Raw genomic sequence first — 21903 nt, 5'->3', positions numbered from 1 at the left:
CCGTTGGGCTGCAGATGCAAAAATCTAAAGCGGCCTGGGTAGCTCAGCTCATCAGGGAAGTGTTAAGTGGTACCACAAAAGCCATCTCCTCGCCAAGCAGCAAACATACAGAGCCGTGAAAGCACACACACACACAGGCCTCCCAGTTAATGTCACCTTCACAGCTTCCATAACTCACAGCACAAGCAGATATCTGTTCCAAAACAAGATGCCAGGCAAAGCAAGGATCCCGTTCTGAACAATGCCACGGGCCCAGGAAGCACTGAGGAATTAGAACAACAAGAAATAAGGAAAGTCCCTCCAGCAGAGACTGGGGACCTTCGGTGGTCGCATGGCAGCGCACTGTTGATAGGAGTAACACAACAGAGTTATGAAGTGACTGTCTGGCAGCAAACATTCCCATGGCCACTCTTGCCAGAGCAGGATCTAGACAGACAGCAAACAATAGAAGAGCCGAGTTAACAGTCATGGTGACAGAGACATGCTCGTTACAAAAATGACTTCCTGAAGACCCTAGAGGCCTGGACATGCCATGCCATCAGAGCTGGCAATTCATATCCTGAAGCATGAATAAACCGTGCCAGAAGAGGACCAAGAACCAAGGGACCTGGACAAGTACAGACTGGGGTTTTAACTACACCCTGGAATAATGTTAATTTTGAGGATAGATGTAGCCTGCATGTCACTGGAGGGAACGGGACCTTGAGTGGGGTGGAGGGGATCTGTCCTGGGTAATACCTGCTGCGAGAAGGGGAGAAATGCAGGACCCTGTCCAAATGGGGTCTCACTCTTGCTGCCTCCCGAAGTCACACAGGATGAACATTTGGAATGGGATAATTGTCTAGTCTCTTTTCTGGTAGGAACGGCCCTATAAGATCCCAGGAGAGGTAAAGAAAAGCTGCTAGAAGCACCAGCTCTGGTCACCTCCTGGGAGAGAAGCAGGGCTGCCCTGACTGCAGCAGGGGAGGAGCCGTCTCCAGAGGATGCTACAGGACTGTGCCTGTAGAGGACAACACCAAGGACAGGCTGGGGGACCCATGTGGTGGTTTAACTCTCAAAACAGCTCCTGCAGGGATTCAGAGCAGGGCGTTTCGGGCTAATCTCTGCGTCCCCTCAGGGAACCTGAAGGATTACTGCTCTACATCTGCTCACACGGTTGGGCCCCACCTTGCCGCCAAGGCGGGGGGGGAAGCACTGGCAGCCACTCCGTTTGCTAATCGGTTTGGGATAAACAGGAACGGGCACTATCCCTCGTGGTGCAGCAACTCCTGAGCATCTCCCTTGCTCCCTGGCCTGATGGCTTCTCTTGAGCCTTGCCTGGGGCAGGAATGCACCTCATGGTTCCTCAGGAGCTGCTACAGAGAGCTACAGCGCAGCTCCCTCGGCTGTGCCAAGGGCCAGGGAAGGGCAGCTACAGCAGTGCCCAGCCATCAGTAGCCCAGGGCAGTCTGGTTACAGCCCAAGCCACAGTGGGGGTGGAGGCCCCTGGATAGTCACCCCAACTCCCCAGAGCTGTGTTTACCAGCTAGCCCATGCTCTGCCAGCCCCCCACTAACGTCCCAGCAGAAAGGCATGGCAAAGTCCTGCATGGGTTTGTGCTGTTAACTGTGCATCAAGGTCACTACTTGTTTTTCTTTCTGCTCTCCTCTCCCTTCTGAGCATCTCCATCTCCAAGCTCACTGCTGGTCCAACCACCTGCTTTATGGGATGCATCACTGAGCCCTCCTCCTTCCTTTCAGGACCAGGAATGCTGGTTTCGGGTCTAGCTATGACTGTGCTGGCTCCCAGGTAGTCAGTGCCATCTGCCGGCTACTCTTTCCTTGACTGCTATGAAAACATGGAAAGCTGAATAAGAGAGCAAGCTCCGCAGACTTACTGTTTAACCAGTCCTTCCCCCACACCCTCATATTCGGCTCCTGAAACCACATATCCACAGTGCACATTTAAAAGATGAACGCTTTCAGAAAAGGAGCATTACATTTAAAATGTTTTATTAAATAATGTTACAAATAGAACAATACATATCAAATTCCAAGTCATGCAGATGTTTAATTTATGGTTATAACTTAAACATAACTTACGACTCATTTAAAGTCCTTTAAGAGCTCTATAAATCATACTTGCAATATATATATATATATATATATACACATACAAATCTGAGACTTCCATTTTATTTGCAAGTTATATGCAGGCATGTAATCTTACAAACATATCTGACATTTTAAAATGGCCTGTGCCCAGATCAGTGATCAGAGACCTACTCAGGAACAGGTGCTTTAAACATTTACTGTTAACAGCACAGAAATACCCACAGTAAAATTCACTCAAATTAAATATTTAAATATACACCTGTATTACAGTAATCCCATGGGGATGAGATCATTTCAGATCTACTTGCTGCATTCAGAAACTGAAGTACCTATTACAAGCACCAACATTCCTAGTGCTATTAGCAAAAAAGTCCACAAGCTTTCTGGGACATGCAGCAGAAACACAAGTAACCGTCCATTTATGTCAGGGACATCACCTTAAACTGATTTCAACAATAAACCAGATCAATGACTTCAAAGCAATTCAACAAATGTTTCTTAATCCCAATTATTTTGTTTCTGCAAGTATATCCCATATGTCTCCAGAGAAGACATCTCCAGCAGTGTAGTAAGTGATGTGAAATAATGCATGTCTTCACCTCACCTAGGTACCTTTGAGCAGAACAGAGGAGAAACCAGCCTCCTCTTTAGGCAGCAGCTTACTATTTGCTCACCATCTGGACAAGAGATGGCAAGCTCCCAGTTATGATAACTACATGACTGAATGCAGACAGTATTTTGCCAGAAGGCCAGAATTTTGCCCTCTGCTTGTTTGTCTTCAATGAAAATACCAGACAGCTTGAGTTCAAAATTTGAGCAATACACAAGGTGAATCATCTTGTCAGCAAGAGGTAAAAACATCTGGACAGCTGCTGATCTGCATGCAGTTTCATTTCCTGAAAACCTGAGACATAAGTAAAGATGGCTTCAATTCCTGCAGAGAGAACAAGATTCCACTATAAATTAGAAAATTGGCATAGATTTGTATTCGCTCTCATGTCAGAGGAATTTTGTATGCAGCAGGCAGCAAAAATGCACAAAAGTGTTCCTAATGTTATATACAGCTAGACAGGCAACTCAGCACAATCATCCTTTAGGAGCTGAATAACCATTTCCAAATAAATTGATCAGCTTCTTTAGGAACTTTTATGCAATACCAAGATGCATATTAGGTACCCCAAAGTGCATATTGTTATTTCTGCAATTGTACAGCAATTAACAGTTCTGATTACTCCTGCAATTAAAAGGAAGACAACTGGGAAGTGTAGCGCTCTTGCATGCTTACCTGAAACACCTGAAGTTAAGCCATCTTGCCAACATGCTGGAAACTGCCTTCAATAGTAAGGCTCTGACAGCTGCTATAAAACAGAAATGAAAAGTACTTTAGCGATAGCTGTTACGTATCAAATGGATTTTAGAAAAGTGATTCCAATGCTTTTCATGCTGATTTTTGAGATACAACTTACCTGGAAGGAGTGAATTTCTTTGCTGCAAGAAGAAAGAAAAACATTATCATTTCAAGATGAAAGCCCTCTCATGAAAACTTTTTTAATTAAAAACTTTACTGTATATTTGATAAAGAAACATTGATCTAGCAACAGAAATCTCATAGGCAGTTATTACTGTGTTGTTATTAGCCCAATCTCAAACTCCCGCTCACTTTTCCTGGCAGTAATTACTGATGAATAGCTGTTTCTTTTCCCTCCCCTCTAATTATTTTCTTAAATTATTACTTTAAAAAAACAAACAAACAACAAACTTTTGGATGTTTAAATGCTCATTGTAAAGCCAAGTGTAGCACATATGTAGGCTTTCTGAAAATAATTTGGTAATTTGTTTAAATGAGCTTTCACTTTTTCAAAAAGCCTTTTGAATCTGGAGGTACCACGCACACACACAAATCAGGAAGGTAAATAAAACAGTCCAATCTCTTACCTTTTTTTCTTAAGTGTCTTGCTAGCCAAAGGAATAATGATGCTGTGGTCAACACAGAGGCACTTGTGGCTGCTATACCCACATAGACATAATTGACTTGTTTGGCATGTTCAGAAGCTGAAAGAAAAAAGTTTCAGTGAGACCAGGACACACGTGAGGTCTTTGAAACCCTGTTTCTTCCTTTTCCTTGTGCTCTTCGGAAGAAACCAGTATTGCTGCTTGTCACTTGCTTGTTCTACCTCTTGCTGAGATAGGGGACATCCTGTGCACAAGATGAAATGCTACATGCCAAAAATTATAATTATCCCACCTGTTGCCAAAGCAATGGCAAGGCAATAGGCTAACTATCCCAGGGCCTGTCTAACCTCCAGCCACAAGCTAAAATTTATGCTCTCACATTCTGGTTCCTGCTGTGGTTTTGTCCTCTTTGAAGAGTTCCACTGAAACCAATGAAATTATTCAAGACTCCAAACTATGCCCAAATAAAGTGGAGTTGAACTCTTAGCATGTTAAGCAAAGACTTTTCATGCAGACCAAGCATGTTCCTACTGAGAACAGGGACAGCTCTTACTGCCTTGGATGGGAAGGCTAAGGCTGAGACTTTTGCCCTGTAAAATTACAGCCTTTCACAGAAAAGCTCTGTGGGTTTCTTGGGTGAACTGCTCAGCTGAAGACTGATCACACCAACTTTACAAATCTATACTTTTTCCACTGAGAAGCAGACTGAAGAATGCAAAATCCCTACAAAGTTATACTTTTCTAGAAAAGCTCCTTATTTATATGCAAATAGCTCAAGATTATAAATACTTTATTATAGAACAAACAAAAACATCCAAAGTCAGGTTAAGGCTTTTGTTGTTTTTAAGAAACCAAGATTCCCCACCTAGACCTTTAAGGAATTTTCTCCTTTATTTTCAAGGAACATATTCAGAGATTTCATTAAACTTTTTTCTTTGTGCACTAGAAGTTCTAACTCACTGGTTGCTGTTATGTTCTCTACCCTTACATATCTCCTTTACTTGACTAGAAACCCAGTGACACTTTTGTGTGTCTATTCATAGATAAAGTACCTTCACATGTGGGCAGACTGGCAGTCCAGTTTCCTGAGCTATTGCATTTCAGAACATGAGAACCACTGAGCTTCCATCCTTCTGAACAAGTGAAGTGGCAGGATGTGTTGTAAGTGAAGTTCCTAGTATCAGGTGAGCAAACCATAGAGCCTTTCTCAGGATGCGTCAGTGCTTCACATTGCACAGCTGAAATGCAGGAAGAAATGGAAATACAGGAAAAAAATGTTGAAAGTCATCTTAAGAAAGTGCCTTTCTTGTCTTTCACCCTACTCTTTGCACTAGTAAACGTACACTACTTTCAAAGTAATTTGAATTTATGGTGGAAACAATTCACAGAGCCAAGATCACACATTTTTAAGGCAAGGCAGGTCACAGCTGAAAGCATAAGAACTCCATTACCTCTAACCTCTACTGAGGCCATGATACACCCAACCTAGTACACCCAACCAAGGCTGGAGAGTGACTGAATTTAACCTGGACCCTCAGGGAACAGGACTTCACATTGACAAGAAAATATTTCCCAACCCAGGAATTCTTAACTTTGCATTTTGGGAATGGCTCTGACCACTGTCCTTCTGCCATGCACTGGAGGGGCCCTCCAGAACACAGCCCTCCTGGCAGTCGAAATCACAACAGGAGCAATAGACAAGATCTCAAGGGACATGGTCACAGGTCACAAAACCTGGCCAGGTTACAGCCTCACACTTCACAGCTGTAACATACAGATCCCAAGAGCAGTCAGCACAGATATTTAAGGAAGTCAGCATGCTAATGCTGATAGCCTCAAGTGCTCGGGTGCGCAGGGATAAGGAAAGGTACCTTCACAGGATGGCTGCTCCTCTGTCCAATTCCCAGAAGATCCACAATGCAGTGTGGCTAGTCCCTTCAGGACAAATCCTTCCTCACAAGTGAACGTGCAGTTGGTACCCCAGGCGACATTCGCAGAGGGATCGGAGCAGGTCACAGAGCCATGAGCAATGGATGGAGCAGGGCAGGTCACAGCTGAAAGCATAAGAACTCCATTACCTCTAACCTCTAATGAGGCCATGATACACCCAACCTTACACACCCTACCCAGGCTGGAGACTGACTGAATTTAACTTGGACCCTCAGGGAATAGGATTTCAGCATGATGCACGTTGACAAGAAAATATTTCCCAACCCAGGAATTCTTGACTTTTCATTTTGGGAATGGCTCCGACCACTTTCCTTCTGCTATGCACACAGTGCTGGAGGGGCCCTCCAGAACACAGCCCTCCTGGCAGTCGAAATCACAACAGGAGCGATAGACAAGATCTCAAGGGACATGGTCACAGGTCATAAAACCTGGACAGGTTACAGCCTCACACCTCACAGCTGTAACATCAGGATCCCAAGAGCAGTCGGCACAGATATTTAAGGAACTCAACAGGCTAATGCTGAAAGCCTCAAGAGCTCGGGTACGCAGGAATAACAAAAGGTACCTTCACAGGATGGCTGCTCCTCTGTCCAGTTCCCAGAAGATTCACAATGCAGTGTGTCTGGTCCTTTCAGGACAAATCCTTCCTCACAAGTGAACGTGCAGTTGGTACCCCAGGCGACATTCGCAGAGGGATCGGAGCAGGTCACAGAGCCATGAGCAATGGATGGAGCAGGGCAGGTCACAGCTGAAAGCATAAGAACTCCATTACCTCTAACCTCTAATGAGGCCATGACACTACCTTGCACACCCAACCAGGCTGAAGACTGACTGAATTTAACCTGGACCCTCAGGGAATAGGATTTCAGTGTGTTGCACATTGACAAAGAAATATTTTCCAACCCAGGAATTCTTAACTTTGCATTTTGGGAATGGCTCTGACCACTGTCCTTCTGCCATGCACTGGAGGGGCCCTCCAGAACACAGCCCTCCTGGCAGTCGAAATCACAACAGGAGCAATAGACAAGATCTCAAGGGACATGGTCACAGGTCATAAAATCTTCTGGCCAGGTTACAGCCTCACACCTCACAGCTGTAACATCAGGATCCCAAGAGCACAGATATCTAAGGAAGTCAGCATGCTAATGCTGATAGCCTCAAGTGCTCGGGTGCGCAGGGATAAGGAAAGGTACCTTCACAGGATGGCTGCTCCTCTGTCCAATTCCCAGAAGATCCACACTGCAGTGTGTCTGGTCCTTTCAGGACAAATCCTTCCTCACAAGTGAACGTGCAGTTGGTACCCCAGGCGACATTCGCAGAGGGATCGGAGCAGGTCACAGAGCCATTAGCAATGGGTGTTAAGGCAGGGCAGGTCACAGCTGAAAGCATAAGAACTCCATTACCTCTAACCTCTAATGAGGCCATGACTCTACCTTGCACACCCAACCCTTCTGAAGACTGACTGAATTTAACTTGGACCCTCAGGGAATAGGATTTCAGTGTGTTGCACATTTACAAAGAAATATTTCCTAACCCAGGAATTCTTAACTTTGCATTTTGGGAATGCCTTTGACTACTGTCCTTCTGCCATGCACTGGAAGGGCCCTCCAGAACACAGCCCTCCTGGCAGTCGAAATCACAACAGGAGCAACAGACAAGATCTCAAGGGACATGGTCACAGGTCACAAAACCTTCTGGCCAGGTTACAGCCTCACATTTCACAGCTGTAACATACAGATCCCAAGAGCAGTCAGCACAGATGTCTAAGGAATTCAGCATGCCCCAAGTGCTCGGGTGCGTAGGGATAAGGAAAGGTACCTTCACAGGATGGCTGCTCCTCTGTCCAATTCCCAGAAGATTCACAATACAGTGAGTCTGGTCCTTTCAGGACAAATCCTTCCTCACAAGTGAACGTGCAGTTGGTACCCCAGCTGACATTCGTAGAGGGATCGGAGCAGGTCACAGAGCCATGAGCAATGGATGGAGCAGGGCAGGTCACAGCTGAAAGCATAAGAACTCCATTACCTCTAACCTCTAATGAGGCCATGATACACCCAACCTTACACACCCTACCCAGGCTGGAGACTGACTGAATTTAACCTGGACCCTCAGGGAATAGGATTTCAGCATGATGCATGTTGACAAGAAAATATTTCCCAACCCAGGAATTCTTGACTTTTCATTTTGGGAATGGCTCCGACCACTTTCCTTCTGCTATGCACACAGTGCTGGAGGGGCCCTCCAGAACACAGCCCTCCTGGCAGTCGAAATCACAACAGGAGCGATAGACAAGATCTCAAGGGACATGGTCACAGGTCATAAAACCTGGACAGGTTACAGCCTCACACCTCACAGCTGTAACATCAGGATCCCAAGAGCAGTCGGCACAGATATTTAAGGAACTCAACAGGCTAATGCTGAAAGCCTCAAGAGCTCGGGTACGCAGGAATAACAAAAGGTACCTTCACAGGATGGCTGCTCCTCTGTCCAGTTCCCAGAAGATTCACAATGCAGTGTGTCTGGTCCTTTCAGGACAAATCCTTCCTCACAAGTGAACGTGCAGTTGGTACCCCAGGCGACATTCGCAGAGGGATCGGAGCAGGTCACAGAGCCATGAGCAATGGATGGAGCAGGGCAGGTCACAGCTGAAAGCATAAGAACTCCATTACCTCTAACCTCTAATGAGGCCATGACACTACCTTGCACACCCAACCAGGCTGAAGACTGACTGAATTTAACGTGGACCCTCAGGGAATAGGGTTTCAGCATGATGCACGCTGACAAGAAAATATTTCCCAACCCAGGAATTCTTAACTTTGCATTTTGGGAATGGCTCTGACCATTGTCCTTCTGCCATGCACACAGTGCTGGAGGGGCCCTCCAGAACACAGCCCTCCTGGCAGTCGAAATCACAACAGGAGCGATAGACAAGATCTCAAGGGACATGGTCACAGGTCATAAAACCTGGACAGGTTACAGCCTCACACCTCACAGCTGTAACATCAGGATCCCAAGAGCAGTCGGCACAGATATTTAAGGAACTCAACAGGCTAATGCTGAAAGCCTCAAGAGCTCGGGTACGCAGGAATAACAAAAGGTACCTTCACAGGATGGCTGCTCCTCTGTCCAATTCCCAGAAGATTCACAATGCAGTGTGTCTGGTCCTTTCAGGACAAATCCTTCCTCACAAGTGAACGTGCAGTTGGTACCCCAGGCGACATTCACAGAGGGATCGGAGCAGGTCACAGAGCCATGAGCAATGGATGGAGCAGGGCAGGTCACAGCTGAAAGCATAAGAACTCCATTACCTCTAACCTCTAATGAGGCCATGACACTACCTTGCACACCCAACCAGGCTGAAGACTGACTGAATTTAACCTGGACCCTCAGGGAATAGCATTTCAGTGTGTTGCACATTGACAAAGAAATATTTCCCAACCCAGGGATTCTTAACTTTGCATTTTGGGAATGGCTCTGACCACTGTCCTTCTGCCATGCACTGGAGGGGCCCTCCAGAACACAGCCCTCCTGGCAGTCGAAATCACAACAGGAGCGATAGACAAGATCTCAAGGGACATGGTCACAGGTCACAAAACTTTCTGGCCAGGTTACAGCCTCACATTTCACAGCTGTAACATAAGGATCCCAAGAGCAGTCAGCACAGATATCTAAGGAATTCAGCATGCCCCAAGTGCTCGGGTGCGTAGGGATAAGGAAAGGTACCTTCACAGGATGGCTGCTCCTCTGTCCAATTCCCAGAAGATCCACAATGCAGTGTGTCTGGTCCTTTCAGGACAAATCCTTCCTCACAAGTGAACGTGCAGTTGGTACCCCAGCTGACATTTGCAGAGGGATCGGAGCAGGTCACAGAGCCATTAGAAATGGGTGTTAAGGCAGGGCAGGTCACAGCTGAAAGCATAAAAGACAGCACAGACATTAGTCTGGGACATACTGAAGTGTTTTTACTTTCCTGAAGCTTAGCAACATATCCATTCCAGAGAAGCAGCTTTAGAAAGGAGACTTATTATCCTACCATTTCAGCAAGCAGATAGGAGTTGAAAGATCTCAAAATGGAAGACTGACTGTTTTAAGACAAGGTTGTAAATTCATCTGCAGCTCATGACACCAGCTAGTTAATATCAAAAGTTTTCCCAGTTTGACTGCTGCTTGGTGATGTATGATGCTTTTACTTGCTTCTAACAATAGCTTATTGTATGCCAAACACCTCAAAAAATAGCTAGTCAGGCGTACTTGGCCTGATGTGAACAGTCAGACAAGATCTTCTCCATTCCCTGTTCTCCACTTAAAGACAGAAAAGGTTTTCCTTACTTTGTAGTCTAAACCAAGATTGGGACATTGGCCGCTTTATCTCTTTAGGATGAGGGAGACCTGTGTGCTGCAATACAATAGCATCTTCACCAGAGAATTAAAGTAATGGGCCAGAATCTCAGTTTGTATCCACTATGAGCTATGTATATGTATCCACAGAGCTATGTATAACGTGGAAATCCCATCTATCATAGTGTTATAATGTCACTTTTTCATGATGGAAGAGGGGCAGACCACTCCCCATAAAAATTACAGTATACTGGTTCCAATTTAGTCAGCTCATAGCCTTTTTCACACCAAACTGTGCACGGCAAGTTATAGGCAGAGCTCTCCAATGAATGGTTGCACTCAAGATTCCCATGATCAAATTTCGGTACCTCATCACAAGTCTTAACTTCAAAGAAGCACAAGGTACAGTCACTCTCTTTGGCTAACAAGGCAAATAAAGCCAGACAAACTGAGCACTAGTTAGCATGACCATCTCCCCAACTGGAAAGAAGGATGAAACAACCTTACCAAGTTCGCAATTCCTCCCATAGAATCCAGGGTTACATTCGCAGGTGTAATTGTTAAAACCCTCGTTGCATTGCCCATTGCCACTGCAGGTAAACTCATTGCAAGAAGCTGCAAAAAAAAAAAAAAAGAGTCAATCAAATAGAGTCAGCAATGGCCACTACTGAAACTTGGCTGGTGCTTCATTTATCTTTCTGGCACTAAACAAGCACTTTGTACAGCAAAAGAAAATCAGGAAATTTTGCTATATAAGGCTATCCCATCATTTCACAGAATCATTTCAGAAATCAATAGCTTTGACAAACTAGCTCACAGGGAAAGAATTCCACCAGCTGGAAACTCCATGACCACTTGTTCTCAGTTATTAGCAATAATTAAAATGTAAAAGGAACAATATACTATGGGGTTGGCAGAAATCCTCAGAGACATTCTTCATTAACTCACCACAGCTCTGATTTGGCAGATTTCACTTGGCTATTTTTGTGATAGATTTATTTTTTTGACCTCTCTCTACACAAATCTAAACCAGTGTTCTGTAGTTAGCAGAGACAGATGCCTCCAAAAGGACAATTCTCATCTAGCTCAGTCACCTACTTCAGAGTAGGATCACCCATCTTCTGGAAGAGACTGTTTCTCTCCACTGATTATGGAGAGGGTCTAATAACTCCCTTAGAAAAGATGGATGATATTCTGGGAGCTAGAAGGTAGGTGAGATCAATCCAGCTCTTGGAATAAGGTCAACCTCAGCTCTGTAAGGATAAATGTACTGGTGTTTACAGGGTTAGGTAGTTAGTATGTAAGGCCAGGTTAAACAACACTATCTCATCTCCACAAGGGCTCACTGAAAAGGACTTTCTGATATCATACCTCTATAGCACAAGGCGACCTTTTCTTTCGTACACCTCTCATCATTCCATTTGCCATCATCCTTCCCTCTTTTGATGTAGATTTCAACACAGTCCTCGTTTCCATTGCCATTTGGCTCATCTGTAGCCCAGTTTTTATCTTCGTTGTTCAGTGGTTCGTTTGTTGCTACCCAGGTCCAGTTATTATTAATTTTTCTGATTCCAATCCAGTAGTAACCCGGATTGAAGGGTAAGGCTTCATTGAGGTAGCCATTTATGCTCTTATTTTGAATGGCAACCAACTTAGCGTGATGGTTGTGGCACCACTCCTCTGCACCATCAAATGTCTCGTTTGTATTTGAATAAATGTATATCCAACAATTCACCCCCTCCAGTATTGTAAGCCCTGGAACAAAAAGATGGCAAAAAGTTGCTATCAGACTTTTTCCCCTCCTTCTCTAGAATAGGATCCATAAAACTCTACAAGTACTGCACGTTTGTCAATATCTGAAACAGCATAAAGTTAGCAGCAATTATTTTATAAATAATTAATCAGCAAGCTTCAAAACAGGTTATGTCACCATCAAGCACAGCAACTTCAGCCTGTGAAACTATGTCTGATCACACAAAGCTCTGCAGACTTCACAGTAAATCATAGTAGCCAATTACATCTTTGACAGGTAAGCAGGGCAACGTCCCATTGCAGCTACCGCTTTCTATGGGAATCCAGTCTCAAGCTAATTAGGTCACATTCAAAAAAAATCTGCTTAATTCTGAGCTTAAACCCAAGCACTGACATTACCATCCATCTAGTTTTCTGCAGACATACACACTTACCATAAGCAAGAAGAGATAGGAACCACAAGCAAGTCATGTTTCTGAGTTTTGTCTTTTATGCAGATGGCTGGGAAAGATCAAAGGAACACATTTGTATGGAACATACGCTGCTTTTTTACAATACAGTATAAAATATCATTCACTTAATCTCTTCTATATCTAAACGATCTTTCTAAAGAATTAAATAAGACTGCAGTTCTTGGGAGATTAATCACCTAAAACAGTTCTAAACGTCAAGATAGTTTTAAAATAGTTTTTTAAAAACTAACAGAATTTTACCTATCCAGTCTTCCTCTAGCTGAGCAATGAAATATAATAAAAGTCCATTTATACTCACAGGTGTAGCTGTATTGGTCAGGTGCTATAGAAATCCTCTATTATTTAGCAGGGACTGCTGGATATTAGTTAAACTGCTGAATATGGACTTGAAGATTCAACTCAAAGCATCCAGACATCCAGACTCTGTGCCCCTTGCCTTTACTACTGCCTTTTATTCTCTCAGCCAGCCTGTCCTTCATAGTACGGGAAATCCCGCATGGAAAAAAAATTCTTGGAAAACCCCAGGATCACACCCTTACAAACTAAGCTTGATGTTTCCCCTTGCCAATCAACCCTCCCACAAAGACTTGCTGTGCTGACAAGCTGCCAAGTGCTGGATTACAGTTTTACTGACAGAAACACACAATTCCGGGATATCAGGAAAGAGCAAGAAGAGTTTGCTGCATGAGTAAGCAGATTCCAGCTTTTCTCCTAGAAAGTTTTACACCCAAGAGGCACCAGCTCTTTGGGCATCTCAGTAAGAAAGGCACTGAAATCAAAAGCTGGTTAACTAGTTTGAGTAAAAGATGAAAATTGCAGCACTGGGTGAGCCCTTCCTTCTGGATCACAGCATGCTGTGCAAAGTTCCCATCTATGGTGGAGTTCACCAGCTCCAGATTTATTAGTGGCCATACAGGGTCTTGTTCACAATATAAATTCAACTGCTGATAACTGTCAAGCACACAGGCTTTGCTTTGACCTAATTATCTAATTATCTAATTGTACGCATGTAGGGTATCTATAGGCTATCTTCTAGGGTAGGCATATAGGGTATCTATAAGAAGCACATCAACTTCAGCAGATCTTTTCCTCAAAACTAGGACAAGGCGTAGCACATTCTCTTAAAAATCAGCACAACAAGTGCCTTAAGAATGGAAATATATCAACCTCTTTCTAAGTGAGTTATGTTAAGATATGCCTTTCAATACCAGCTGACATCTACCAGCACTGTATTCCACCTGGAGTTGGCAATGGTAAATATTACAGCAGAACAGGTAGGTCAGGTAAAGGCATAAAGCAGTTTCAAGAACTGGCTTTTACTTTTGTTGAAAAAGTAAAACATTTGTGAACACCCATAGCTAGATAAATCTCTGCCCATTCAGAGAAGGCAAAGAGAACAGAGTAAGCAGTATAAAATGGCACCAGTTCATATCAAAATACCAGTTTCCTAGAACTTGCAATGAAGTCCTTGAAAGCCTGTCAAAATCAGCTACCGATTAGAGTGAGAATTAAAAAGAGCATGCTGAATATTTGCAGGGAGAGGCAGGTGTGAACTAGGAAAGCTAGAACCAGACGTGCTGTCAAGAAACTCTGAAAAGTTGAGGTTAACTCCTGGCTATTCTACAGCCACGTTCTGTGACCTCAGGCCTGGGCCAACTTCTTATAACCACCAGACTTCCAGAGACTTACAGTTAGCATCAGGTCAGAACTGATTTCTTTAGCCTCAGCTGCTCATCTGGAAATTGGGAATGAAAACACTTCTTGTCTGCCAACCTGTCTGTCAGTGTTCTTCAGACTGTAAACTCTAACAGACTGGTACTTTTAATGCATCTGTACAGTATATCACACAGCAGGGCAAAATTCCATGGGGTTTGTGTTATCCTAACACTATTATAGTAATAATAATAAGTTTTGATAGAACAGCTATTTTCTTCTCCTAAAATATTAATCAGGTGTTATAGATGTAGACACAGAAGAATTATAGACAATTCCAGAGAAGTTCCTGTCCCCTCCAGAGCCAGAAGAGGGAAAAATAATTCACCTCTTCCTGGAGATTCACTTTTTCAAACTGTGTTACAAGCTTCCTACTGGTAAACGCTCAACCTTCTCATGGCAGAGGCTCTGAAGTTGAGTTGAAGAAACTGCATCAGAATCGCTTTACCAGTGGAATCTCCAGAGGAAGGAAGAGAGGTTTTCACAGTTTACAATAGTCTTCCTTCACAAGGACTGTCTGGGACTGAGTGTCTGCAGCAGATAAAGACAAAAAAAAAAAAACCACAATGCAAGCCTAAAAGCAATATGCCTGTAATAACTCCAGCCTAAAAAAAGACTGCCTCTTTTTGTTGGCAGTGTTTCACTGTGCATCACTGACTTGGGGCTCTTTTTGGTTTTTCCCAGGGAATTCTGCCACCCACTGATTATATTTTTAATCTCCTTTTAATGTAATGGAAGACAAATACAAACAAAATTTTCAGAAAAAAAAAAAGCATGAAAAGCATTTAAAGGCATACAACTCAGAGGTCTAAGTCTCGTTAAATTTAAAGGTACTTAAAAATTTCAACTCCATTGTTGTTCGGGAAGACTGGGATTTCTGTGAGCTAAAGATCATACTGAAACCTAAGATACACAGGTGTTTCAGGAAAAATGTACCTCTGACACAGTTGTCTAGTTTAAACTGCAGGTATTCAAGCTAGAAATGCTATCCAGCCTGCCTCTTAACTGGTTTCTATATTACAGATTTATTTTCTTTTCATCATTTTTTCACGCTTGCATTTTTTCTTCCTTTGGCAACTAATTCGAGAACACAATAAAGAACTTCATTTCTTGTACTGCACTGAGCTGGTTGCAGTTGTCTGCTCCCAACTCGTCCTAAAAAAATGCTCAGCACTTCTTGCTCTTATACACACCAGACCTTCATTTCCACAAGTGAAAGCCTAGCTTCTTCAAAGTGAAGGGGAATACTCCAGATCACCTCATTTCTGTTACAGATAGAAGCGTCTATCAAGGATTATCTAATGACAGCTGATTTTCTAGTAGGAAAGCTTAGCTGATAACCCAGCATGGGACAAAAAGGCAAGGAAAGGCTATATACACATATTAGGAATAAGAGTAACTAAAACCATTTGGGTCTGCTATTTAAAGAGAGAGCCATTGACAGAGAACACAACAAATTTCATTTCTTTCTGTACAGAGAAAGGTTAGCAGATCCTCACTACAATAGTGTTGTGTACTGGGAAAAGAGAACAAGTCAGAGTATGGCAAGACTGGAGTGAAGGCTACATTTGTTGTGTACAATCAAATTAGTGTTCAAGGATCCAACGAAGTTTTCTCCAAACCCTCAGTAATTACCTTAGAGCATGTGGAAAGGTGTCAGATGGCTGGTGAAAAGCAAGGATTGCCTCTCTACACCTGGAAGTTAATTACAAGTCAGGTTCTCCACACAAACACCTAGAAAGATACTAGAACTTCACTGGAGAAATATTAAAGAAACCTGAAAAATCAGCAAAAGGATACTAAGATGCGCCAATAATAAATCAATCATATCAATTTTCTTGACAGCTATCTAGCTTTGTTTGTAGTTCAAGGCTACAAAACAAAAACAAGCAGTGTGCTATATATTGCTGTAATCAAAACACTTAATACTGTCCCAAGAGGCATTCTTACAAGCAAGTGACACAGGGCTAGCTGAAATTATCATAAAATGAGCATGCAAGGCATTTAACCACTACTTGAAGGGCAGTTTTTCAAAGACCACTGTCAGTCTCAGGACTGTACAAACGAGCCGTGCAAGGGCTTATGCTGACCTTAACATGACCTAATGTGCACTGGATTGCAAAATATCATCTAAAATACTCAAATTTTGCAGACACCAAGCTTTGAGGAATTGCAAGGGTTCCAAAGGACTAGTGTAGGCTTCAGGATGATTTGATCAGTTACAGACATGATCTGAATAAAATGAGGAAACTCAATAGAAAAAAAAACAAAACAAAACACTATTTTCAAAACAAAACAAAAAAAAATAGCAGCAAACTTGGAAATCACTGGCTAGACAGGAACACTGTAGAAAAAGAACTAGTGTTATAACAGCTCACAAACATAAAACAAACTTAACAATTTGTTGTCATTTTTAAAAACAGGAAATGCTGTTCTGGTATGTAACAAGAAGAATGTTTTAAGGCAAATATTGCAATTACTCCATCCAATCTGCCATTGCGAAATCTTAACTGGTGTATTGCACCTGATCTTCCAAACTGCAGTTTTAAGAAGGTACAGGCAGGTAACATACAATCAAATCCTGAGCAAGACAGATGATACGTTTATGACATGAGCAAAGTTTTATTTATTCTCATATAGAAGAGAATTGATGACCATCTCATACACTCCTGATACCCTGCATTATATTCAAACAAAAAAAGGTTTAAAATTAAATTACTGATTTTATTTCTTACACACATCCTCATTTTGCTTGCTTCCCTGACAACACATGCATACGCTTGCTCGCTGTAAAAACTGAAGAGAGTTAACCATTATAACATCTCCAGCCAAAAAAAAAAAAAAAAAAGAATAATAGATTAAAAGTCTACATGATCTTCTACAACCTACAAAGTATTTTAGAGTGCTTAGGAGTAATGCAATGAACATTTCTTTAAGTCCACTGATATATAACAAGTAGTGGTTGGATTAATTTGCCGTGATAAAGTTTTAAAGGAAATTTTTCTAAATGCCAAGGCCATGCAGTGCTAGAACAGCTCTTTGTAGAGACTAGCTTTCCTTTGGAGATTTAAGTCTTGGTTTGAGAAAACTTTGTATCTTTATCAATAGCTTATGGAAATGGGAGGCAATGAGAAATTTTAAATGATTGAAATTCTTAATTGAACTTGCTAGAATAACAAAAATAAGACAAATACAGGATATGGTAAGTTGTTAGATAACATTAGTGTATATCTGTATGTATATACATATAGAAAGAGACAGATGTTTGCCACGTTTTGTTTAAAGAATGGCTCTTTACCTATATTAAAAGATTACACCTGCATTTACACATTTCTAAGTCACTATTTCTTTTAAAAAAATCAGTGAAGCTTTTATGCCAGACAAAAACACTTAAACACCTCTGTGAGTAACCCAGTTCCATCTCTCTAAAGCAGGCATATTTGCCATTCAACTATGAACAAATCTGATAAGTATTTATTTCAAAATAGTTTGTAAAGCAGATATTTCTCCTGTGGCAAAGAGCTGTAAAACCTGAAATTTTGAAGTCACAGAAAAAACTCCAATTTTACCCACAGCAATATTCTGTAGAAGAGGAAGAATAAGAGCCGTAGCCAGCCTTGAAGGGAAAAGGAGTTGTGGAGCCAGTACTGAAGGTGCTTCCTGTTTGGACAGGAGCTTGAAACACTAATTCTTTAAAAATTCGGAGACAAAAGATACAATACACAAGTTTTCCCTGAGGTCTTGATGGGAAAAGATAATTTCCAAAGACATACTCATCCCTCAGCCTCTGTCTCATTAAGTGTGAATAAGGCAGGTAATACAACTGCTACAAAAGCTGGAATTTCTCAGGCTTCCTAAGACAGTCTCCACTCTGTCTGGAGCAAAACCCCAGGAGACAGAAAATCTTATCTCCACTTGTCATTTCAGGAACTCTCCAATGTGACTCACATGCTCAATTTCCTCTAGATAGGCCAAAATTCACATTCAGTAATCTAACTCGAGTCCAGGGATCACTTGCACTGGCAAGGTGTGATTCAGAGCACTGAACATGAAAATACACAAAGGAACAAAGGAAAGTTTGGTGAGTGGCAGCGCCTCCTCACACCTTGAATTAAGATCAAAGTGGGGCTAGGCTTAACTTCTAGAGCTTGATTGCCTGCAGTTGCAGACGGAGCTGACACCACGGCAAGCCTGATTATTTCTAGAGCTCTACTGCTGGATTCCATGGCAGTGGCTCGGAGCCTCACCACCCTCCAAACACATGTAAGGAAGAAAAACTATATGATCTACATGTAAACATTCATTTTACTGCCCAGCTCCATTTCACACTCCCATACTCTCAACAGAGCCTTTAATATCCAAGTCTGAAGTAAAAAAAACTAACATTTTTCTCTAAGAAAACAAGGACTCCCCAACCCTTGGTGCACATTATTTCTTTTTTTTCTTTCTTTTCTTCATCAATAGGCATTAACTCGTCCTTTATAATCACATATGACTGCAATTGATAGAGTCTGGTTCTTTATCATCAGAATAGATTACTTTCATAATAAGTGTTGGATCAGTCCAAGCTGAAGGGATTACTATTTATCACCTCTAAACAATACTGGACCTGAAAGCAACATTACTTGAAGTGGTTAAGAGTTCAGTTTATTTGTGTTTCTTCTAAGTGAAGAAAATCCACGTTAGACCAACTGCACAAACTACAGAAAAGAAGATACTCAATCATCAAAACAGAATGAAAGGTTCGGGTTCATACCTACCTAAAAATAAGTTAAGAGTCCAGTTGCTCAATACTCTATAGATTCAAAGACTAAGGTATATCTAAAAGATAAGTCAAAGGAGCTCCATTCTGCCTCCGTTAATAAAAATGAGAGCAAATATACTTGCTTAGATGCTTAAAGCAATGGGAATGGAATCCAGAACAAACTTTACAGTATTCTAATAATTTCATCTCCTATTCAGGTTGCAGAATTACCTAGCAATTATACTAAATAAACTCAAGCCACCAATGCTATAGGCTCATATCTGTCTTCTAAGATAGGATTTAATCGTCCTCCCCTGAAATAAACAGTTTACATGCACTCTTGAAGGCATTTCCTAGACTTAAAACAAGCAATCAGAATCCATTCCCATGTATACAAAACTACTTCCTGAACTTGGCACTCATTGAATGCCAGAATTTGGGAAAACAGCTATTCTTTCTCTTACTCCATATGCCAATGTCCCTCCTCTCAAAGGAGAACTATTGCTATAGCTAAACCTGCCCACAGACATGAACATTAGTAAGTCACCACGTGAAATAACCTTTTTTTTTTTTTTTTTTCTCCAATCAATCCATGCCCAGAATCCTGCTACATTCCCATTCATCTTCGCTTCTTCATTCCAATTTTTACCTCTGATCTAGGTAGCCCCTAACACCACGACTAAGGAGGGACATAGTTTCCCTCTTGGGCACCTCTAGCACTAAACTCATCATTCAAAATATTCTCTTCTCTCTGTTGCATAAATCCAAGTATGAGTTTACCTTGAAGAAAATGAGCTGCAGCTGAAATGCTTTTATAGTCAGGTTGTTATAGGTTATAGAAATTAACTTGGATCAATTAAACAGCTCATTCACACTGATCATCCCTACAGGCCACAAATTAACAGCTGGGATTCTAAGACCATCATCTGCACACTGTGCTTCCATCGTGCCCCCAACACATGCTGCAGGGCATGGGCACTAAGGGCAGGGAGGGACAACTGAAGGACAGAAAGCCCCAAAAGACAAATCCAGCAGATTGTTTTCACAGAGCAAGTGAATTCTACAGGTGGTTGTGTGCTGTTTATCACTGTTCAAAATGGAAAAAACTAACTTAAGGGCATTTAGGAGAACTAGGTGAACAATACCTCCTGGTAGGACACTAGACTGTCCAAACAATAGAAATGTTGCATCAGGTCCCCTCTAAAGAATTATCTTCCCAGGTGCCAAGTAGAAGATTGTGTATAAGACCAGGGAAGCAGCAGCTAGGAAAGCTCAGAAAGAATGTGAGGGACTCTTTACAATTGGCAGGTAAGCAAAGAAGGTGATCAGGAGTCTTCTGAATACAAATGGATAAAGCTGGTATAAAACCGAAGTGGATACAAACCACTTTTTTGCAAGTAAACGTAGACTGGAAATTAGGAGGGAATTTCTAGCCAGCAGAGCAATGAGGTTAGAGAACAGCCTCCTGTGAGCTGAACAAAAAGCACGAATGTTTTGGTACAGATGTTGTTTCATTTCTGAAAGGGACAGTAACAAGAGCATTATCCATGAAAGTAAAGTAGGAAAGATTCAGCAGACAGCCCATATTCTCCTGCATCCTGGAGGTGGCCTTGGATTCTCCAGTACACAAACCAATACCCCGGCTCCTGCACTGACTACACATACACATATCCAGAAGATGTTAATACAAAGAGAGAATGTCATTATCCTCCATTTGTTCTGGCTTTTGGTGCCAATCTGGGGAGCTGTTAACCAGCAGATGTGAAGAAAACTTTTCATTCAAAGCCTCTTAAAACAATTGGGCCAAGCAGCAAAGCAGACCTGTGGTCCTAAGACGACCACGACACACACAGTGTGCAACAGGATTTCATTTGCATCAGTATCAGGCATTCTTCTGCTCCATGCAAGTGCATGCTCTCATTCCATGATAAAGTATTTGCAAGTACTGCTGAAAGTTACCCTCATTTTATTTTCTCTCTCATGTGAGAGTTACATGCAATGGAAATCACCTACTTCAAAATTCTTCTTAATACTTTCCTGTAATACAACAACAGGCCAAACATATCCTTGCATCTTGTGCCCTACTGTCAAAGACCTCAATAAAAGGAAAAATTTATAAAGCTGGAGTCCAAACTGATTGCTTCCCTTTTCCTGATTCTGGTAACCTGGATTTGCCTAATGGCTTGAGAGAAGCCCATGATAAGCTCCTTGGTTTCACTGCAACACAATGTACGCTTAGCACATTTGTATAACACTAATGCTTCTTGTCTAGTCAGTTACCATTCAGAGGCTGAAGACCAAAATAAACAAGGCTGTTTTGTCATTAAAATACTCCTGGCTAACAGGGCTGTGTTTGTTTAGGTGTTTTTTATTTTATTTTATTTTATTTTTTTCCTATTTGAATGAAATGCTACATTTGATATTAAAATGTAATTTACTGTCTTGCTTTTAAGATGTGCAAGTTAACTAGGATAGTCTGGGTGCTACTGAAAGCAAGCTAGAAATAACAGGTTTGAGACCTACACAATAAATGGATCCTCTTTTTTTTTTTTTTCTTTTTGGCAGGATAAACCAGTGTCATCTGAACTCCACATTTCTGCAGCCAGGTGTCTTCTGCTACCTGAACCAGTTCCATTACAGCTGACTTAAACATCTCCACATACAACTGCAGTACAGCCACGTCTTCTCTTCCCCATTCCTCACATCAATCCTCATTGATAAAGCAAGAAATACTTGTCAATTTTTAATAACAGTTTCTCAAAAGTTCCACTCAAAGACAAATCATCTTTTACTACAGATAAGAAAGCCTCATAAGCCTGTATGTATGCTAGTTGCATTCATTTTACCCAACATTTATCCTGTACTTTCTTCAAAACACATTTAAGAC

At 42.0% G+C, this 21903-nt stretch overlaps 1 protein-coding gene across 6 annotated transcripts; it reads right to left on the bottom strand.

Annotated features, from left to right (window-relative positions):
- Positions 1–1993: 1993 nt before the first annotated feature.
- Positions 1994–12991, bottom strand: LOC309880890 (E-selectin-like). 6 transcript variants are annotated; one of them, XM_082766289.1, is made up of 16 exons: positions 12858–12991; positions 12521–12587; positions 11706–12089; positions 10842–10949; positions 9720–9905; positions 9098–9280; positions 8459–8641; positions 7815–7997; positions 7190–7375; positions 6562–6744; positions 5918–6100; positions 5099–5284; positions 4029–4145; positions 3560–3581; positions 3379–3451; positions 1994–3027 (listed from the first exon to the last, which is right to left on the bottom strand). In XM_082766289.1, the coding sequence occupies exons 2-15, from the start codon at positions 12555–12557 to the stop codon at positions 3394–3396; spliced, it is 2199 nt and encodes a 732-aa protein (XP_082622415.1). In that variant the 5' UTR covers positions 12558–12587; positions 12858–12991; the 3' UTR covers positions 1994–3027; positions 3379–3393. The 6 variants fall into 6 exon arrangements, with proteins under 6 accessions (XP_082622415.1, XP_082622416.1, XP_082622417.1 ...); XM_082766290.1 differs by having other exon boundaries at positions 1994–2997; XM_082766291.1 differs by having other exon boundaries at positions 3379–3448.
- Between the last annotated feature and the right edge of the window lie 8912 nt (positions 12992–21903).

Source organism: Aythya marila, assembly GCF_965140915.1.
Source record: "Aythya marila genome assembly, chromosome: 8".
NCBI classification, from domain to species: Eukaryota; Metazoa; Chordata; class Aves; order Anseriformes; family Anatidae; genus Aythya; species Aythya marila.
This window is presented reverse-complemented; position numbering and strand designations above follow the sequence as displayed.

Excerpts from the sequence above, each read along its gene's own strand:
- LOC309880890 (XM_082766288.1), bottom strand. The coding sequence starts at position 12,557 with ATGACTTGCTTGTGGTTCCTATCTCTTCTTGCTTATG. Across the intron at positions 8,642-9,097 it reads GGAGCAGCCATCCTGTGAAG|CTGTGACCTGCCCTGCTCCA; the intron begins GTACCTTTTGTT and ends TTATGCTTTCAG. Across the intron at positions 6,745-7,189 it reads GGAGCAGCCATCCTGTGAAG|CTGTGACCTGCCCTGCTCCA; the intron begins GTACCTTTCCTT and ends TTATGCTTTCAG.